The sequence below is a fragment of the Zea mays genome, chromosome 9 (genome assembly GCF_902167145.1).
Source record: "Zea mays cultivar B73 chromosome 9, Zm-B73-REFERENCE-NAM-5.0, whole genome shotgun sequence".
Classification (NCBI taxonomy): domain Eukaryota; kingdom Viridiplantae; phylum Streptophyta; class Magnoliopsida; order Poales; family Poaceae; genus Zea; species Zea mays.
In genome coordinates this window covers 32447204-32453627 of record NC_050104.1, presented here as the reverse complement: position 1 = coordinate 32453627, position 6424 = coordinate 32447204, and the positions used below count along the sequence as shown (strand labels likewise).

Genomic DNA, 6424 nt, shown 5'->3' with positions numbered 1-6424 from the left:
TGCAAAATTGTCAGTGTAAATGGCTTCAGGCGCCATGGTCCATACGATGAGGATCAAACGGCTTCGATAAAAAGTTTGCACAGTTTGTATAGAATAGGTGGTTTGCATCTGATCTGTCGCTATATATATATGTGTGTGTGTCATACACTCGAACTAAAAATAGCGGAACAAAACTAAATGAGAATATATGAATCATTTTATTCCAAGTACATGCGTCATTCTTTGTTACAAGTTAGAGGGTGTTTGCTGGTTTGTAGTGATTAATTTTTATTTCCTCTATTTTATTAATTTTAGTTCTTAAATTGCCAAATATAGAAATTAAAATAGAGATTATCTATATTTTAGTTCCAATATTTACTAATTTAGAGACTAAAAGAATAAAATAAAGGAATTAAATATTAGTCTATAGAAACCAAACACACACGCTTAAACTAATGAGCAAGCGTGGATACAAACCCAAACTCCGCACAATGATTCAAAAAAAAAAACATGTCCCAAGCTGAATAGAAAGAATAAGACATATAAAGAATACGAGCACCAGTGCGGCCGGCCACTTTCATATATAAGCCATCTTTATGTAAGCCAGAACCTTTCATATATAGATCATGGGCGCCGTGGGCACCCACCATTTGCGCTGTTGGTGCCGCACGAGGGCCCGGCACCGAGCTTTTGCAGGTAGATTTGGCGGAGGAACTGAACCACGGCGTCGTCGTCACCGGAGACCGACTCCGCGGCCGGCGTCCAGCTGGCGACGTGGCCGCCCAACCGCCTGCTAATTGCCGCCCCTGAGACGGCCAAGGACGCCGCCATTATTGCCAGGATTATCACCGGTGATGCACGAATAATCTTTCTTGGAATCGCCATATATATATATGGACGTCTAAGTAAAATTATCCACCGGCAAAACCTTGGTATATATCTAACTCGGCACGTACGGTTTCTTGCTTCGCTAGCTCTGTTGATGGAATGTGTGCAATGCAACGCGCGCTGTTCGTGTGGTGTTTCGTTCGATGGGCTCGACGAGATGACGACGATGTGCATGGCTATCCATGCATGCGTATATAAACGAGGGCAGGGCTTGTAACGGTTACCCCCTAGCTCCTCGAATCCGTGTTTACTTTGGATTATTGCAGATGTACATATTTATGTGTACATGTCATGCATGACAATTAATGGCGCAATCTCTCGAAACTCTCTAGTACGAGTGCACCTGCGAGGAAGGTACAAAGGCTTCTTCACAGGAATGTTCTAGGATGCACTACTAGCTTAGCATGCTAACGCATGGCTTAATGCTATGCCGACTAAACCAAAGAGCAGCAGTGAACAATTCATTCTAGTGTGCATCGACGCCTTTCTGGGTGGCCGTGGCCCAACCTTTTGACTATGTTATTGAGGAAGAATGCGGCGAAATGGTAGAATATTAGATGGTGTCAGGTTTACATATTTGTTATAATATAATGAGTAACTGGTAACATTAAATTATATTTGTTTAAGTCTAATCATAACGAGGTGTACTACACTAGAAACTAATATCAGCCTATTTAAACTTATTATCATTGGTACTCAGCTGTAAATCATTATCGTTACCATCTATATTATATATCTACATTACATTTCGTGAACCAAATAACACCATATCGACGAAGAAACCTGACTCCAGATTTCATTCGTCCTTATCATGCATCAGGAGACAAAAGAGCCTTTTGGATGCCAATGATTCCGTTTGATATGGACGGAATTAGTGAGTGATCCAAGCCTTTGCGATGCAGTCGAATGATGGTGTCGTCGTGCTTGACGGACGCATGTACCTATACTACTCTATTAAGTATCTAATATGGGCACCTCGTGATACCACGATTTCACCCTTCGCGCTGACACTCTGGACCACACGTATATTATTGTCTAGAAATAAACAAAATTATATTTGAATAAATATCTCAATATCTATTTATATGATACTCCCTCCGTCCCAGTATATTAGGCGTAACCACCTTTGATTCAAAGACTAAAAAAATATATTTAATTCTCTCTATACCACTACATCGATTTACGTATATATAGAGAGAGCATATACCTTATATTGTGAGACAAGAGCAAAAAGTAATTACACCTTATACTATGGGACATGGGATTATATAACAACCGTAGCAAAGAAGGGAAACTAGCTAGTGTATGCAGATGACTGGTGCTTCATATTTGCTGAAAAGCATGAAATGCATACTGTTGGTGTTGATTCGGGCGCCAATCACTGCGATGATAACCGGTGGCAGTGTCCTCTGCAGAGGCGCGGACGGTCCGTGGCCAAGGGCCGGACGGTCCGCGACTAGTGCAGGGCTCGGGTTCCTGCCTGACGAGCCGGACGGTTCGCGCCTGATGGCCGGACGGTCCGCGCGTGCGTAGGGGCGGCAAGGGTTGTCGGCGGCGCCTGGATCTCGCTCCCGGGAGGGACCCTGTCGGGGAGGAGAGATCTAGGTGTTGTCTAGGGTCGGCAGGCCGATCTAGACACCTCTAATCGACGTAGAGCCGAAGAGAAGCGAAAAATTTGGGGATTGATGCTAAACTAGAACTACTCCTAATGCCTAAGGTAAAAACGAGAGATAAACTGATTATTGATTCGATTGTTGATTCTTAATCGGTTGTATTCTTCTATATTTACTAGTTATATGCCCGTGCGTTGCTACGGAATTAATATTATAAAACACAATATTTTTTGTATATTAATGTATTTTATCTAGCAACACACGAGCATATACCTAGTTAGATTCTTGAACTCGTACGCAGGCAAATCGGAAAACGAGCGATAGACCCAAGACCGTGAGTAGAGAACATAACAAGCAGGTAAACCACCTGACGGATGAATTCCCCAAGAAAAGTGTTTCGAATCTATTTTACTTGATACCCGTACGTATTTCATAAAATAAAATACTTTTTTCGGCAGTTCTTGTCGTTGCCTGAAATGATAAAGCATCACACCTTTTCTTTTACGAGCATCCACAATAATCATGACCAAATAAACATGACCTTGTATATTTCTCCATCGAGGCGGATTCCGTAATGATCCCACCCGAATCTTGGCCTCTTGGGCCTCGTCGGGAGATGGACATGCAAGAATAACATCTCTTTTAGAGCGAGACAGCTGAGACCATAGGCCCATAACGAACTCGTGATGGCTCTGTGCCATCTGTGTTCACTGGGTCCGTTCATTTTGGCATCAGTCACTAACCAGCCAAAAGCAAAACTATTCTCTACTCACAATTCACCAGACAGGCATCAGCCACAGCAGCTATCAGAACAAACGTATTCGACAGTCGTTTGGCATCAGCCGCTCCAGCATGACAGCATTTCAAAACAAAAACATCCATTCGGTGTTTATCAGTTCATCATATAGGGACTTCTCTAGCGTCGGCTTTTGTTGCTATGACAAAGCTACCTACGGGCTTGTTTGTGAGCAAGAGTATTAGAGGAGATTGATAAGGCTATAATCTCTTTCTATTTAATTTTGAATAGTTCGGGATTGTATCTGCCTCAATTCCCTCTAATCTCCTTGCTTCCAAACAACACATGTTAATCACAAACCTGCAGCTGCAAAATGGAGGGAAGTTTCAAGAGCATAATTAGAGTTTGCGGATAAAGATTGCACCCCCCAGATTCAGAACAAGATGTATTGATGCACTACAACGTGACAGATAAATGGAACCACCAGCATGACAGGTTACCAGTCCACCAAACCATAGATTTATCTTGCATATGATACAACTGCATGCACATCGGGGAGATGCTTGCTTGCTATTTTCATGATACACCTATATTACAACGACAAAAGTTACCCCAGAAAATAGAACTGCAGTATTGACATCCTTTGTTTTAGAGATGTTTCCTGTAGATTGGACCAGTTCCAACTAAAAGAAGATGGGGGGTCATGCTAATAGAGTAGACCCAATAACCATAACTGGACTTGTTAGAACTTGAAGGCCAAATATGCCATAAATCGAATATGTGTTCATCTTCTCATGTCCCATCAGCTGAGTTCCAATAAAAGTCACCTCTTTCAGTCGAGTAACCATACGGCAGATGAGGCCCATAAACAACACTACCATTCAAATATGTCATCTGGTCCACTTGTGACCCTAGCTAAAAAGCATTTGGAACATTGGCTTGAGCTGTGGTGTTTGGAACTGAATAGATGTTAGTATCGACAGCTGTCGGGTTAGCATGTGGCTTGCCCCGGGCCGTCCGTTTGTTGTCTACAGGACTGTCTGCACTGAGTCTAACCATTTGCTGCTGAATTTCATTCAGTGGATTATAGGCTAATTTGGATTTCACAATCTTCTTTGCATCTGAAGACTTGAACTCAAGACGATATAAGGCAAAAGCATCGCACTCATTGATCTCATATTCGTAGAGGTGCCATTCGTAGTTGTTGGATGGTTGTGGATCCATGTAATAGGACCTCTTCAGACCCCCAAAGTCCTTCATCGCCTGCTTCCTAGATTCATGCCAACCACGGCCGCCGTAATCTGGCAAGGACCGCTGCTTCCGATTTCCACTAACAAATGCCCTCCTTGGTTTGTCAAAAAACAACCATTCTCTGATAGACACACCTTCAAAGATGTAAAGATCGAAAAGTTCTGCAATGGTGCAGAATGGCTAAACGTTAGTAAAAACGTACACTAGTACCATGTGAAGGCACAAGTCACCAAGGAAAAGCTTACCAGGTGCATTCCACGGAGACTTTGCAGTGGCAGCTCCTTCACAGATAGGGATCCTAACATTTTTTTCCTTGGATTTTTGCACTAAGAGCAGCAAACAGGGGGCATCTTTCAGATCAATACCTCTTGGACGAATCATAGGCATTGTGCCTAGAGGGCCCTCTTCTTGCACAACCAAATCAGCATGATACATGCTGCAATAATCATGCCATCTTTCTGATCCAACAGCAGGCCTGGGGCAGTCCCAGAGAGCGCATTTTGGCTTCAGGAATGCAGAAGGTGCCGAAGTCATTGTTGTGAACAAATCTGAAATAATGGTACAAAAATAATGGTACAAAAACACTGGACAGAAGCAAATACAGTATGACAAAAAGCGAAGCTTCTTCCTCATTATCCTGAATATGGAAATGGAAAGTGTAAGAAATTTACCTGCAAGCTAAGTTTCATTATAACAGTTGAATATTAATAGACTTGCAACAAATGAAATCAGAAGATGAGCAGGTTCAGATGATGAAACTGTACCTCTTGATGAGGTAGGAGCTCTATTAGCTTCTTTACTCTCTGTGGAATTTGTCATATCTCACGAACTGTGGCTTTGTTGTGGAGGTTACCTTTCCAATACTTGTGGCAATTCCTTGCTGCTGAAATAGTCGACTCTTCTCAGCTCTATTTCAGAAGAAGACCCTACGGGACCCATAAAACAAGAAAAAAAAACTTTAAGGTATTGGCTAAGGCTAACCGATATGAATGTCCACCAATTATAATAGAGAAAACACTTCCATTCCCATTTATAATTTTCAGTGCAAAGACGAGGTGACTATATACAGGATATAGTATGCTTTTATCTGTACACAAATACCAGCCAACAAGGTAAATTTATGGAGTGCAGTTATTCGAAATTAAATCATTACTGCAAAATGCAAAACCTAAAAAACACAAAGCAATTGTCATGGGACTCACCCTGCACCAAGAAGCAATATCCCAGCAACAAGCTTGGGAGCCTATTTTTGCACTGATTTCATTAACCCGCGAAAGACAGATGTAGGCATAAACTCTCCATCAGCTTTGGAGGAGAAGATGCCGAGAAGAAGCGGGATGATATCTTCACCAGTGATTTTTGAGCACTCGGTGGTTCCTTGGTGAACTCCTTCCATTCCATTTCCTGCTTTTTCCCTTGCTTCAATTTGTCTGAATCAGGCTCAGCTTCTCTCTGAGGCTCAATAAACATCTTATCGCAGCTTGAGACCTCATATATATTATCTGGCAAGTGTTTCATATGATTATCAATGCTCCTCTTGATGATTTTTTATTTGCATTCTACAGATAACTTGATATATAGAGTTAATCGCTCAAAAGGAATATACACATGGGCATTTTCAGGCCATGCTGCTCATGAAGATGATAAGCTATTTTTAGGACATATTCAAATTAGCACTCCCAAACAATTAACCAGAAGAACACATTATAAACAATTTTCATGTCCAAAAGGTACTAAGAGTAAGGGATGAGTATCAGAAATCAAGACAGGTGGGTATCTAAAATCAAAACATGTCTGGTAATGAGAAGCTAACCAGATTTGGAATCAGACAATGTTCTAAACACAAATGAATACCAGACGGTGCTTTGCTGCCACAAGAAATTTTGAAAAAAAATCGCAAATTTACAACAGATTGGTTAGAATCATATTTGGAAGTCTAAACAATTACAGATCCTTG

General features: G+C 41.6%; 1 protein-coding gene across 1 annotated transcript; it reads right to left on the bottom strand.

Moving 5' to 3' along the window:
- Nucleotides 1-3650: 3650 nt before the first annotated feature.
- LOC109942267 (transcription factor VOZ1) lies at nucleotides 3651-5969 on the bottom strand. The gene is made up of 3 exons (XM_020544144.3): nucleotides 5670-5969; nucleotides 4713-5393; nucleotides 3651-4628 (listed from the first exon to the last, which is right to left on the bottom strand). The coding sequence occupies exons 2-3, from the start codon at nucleotides 5098-5100 to the stop codon at nucleotides 4132-4134; spliced, it is 885 nt and encodes a 294-aa protein (XP_020399733.2). The 5' UTR covers nucleotides 5101-5393; nucleotides 5670-5969; the 3' UTR covers nucleotides 3651-4131.
- Between the last annotated feature and the right edge of the window lie 455 nt (nucleotides 5970-6424).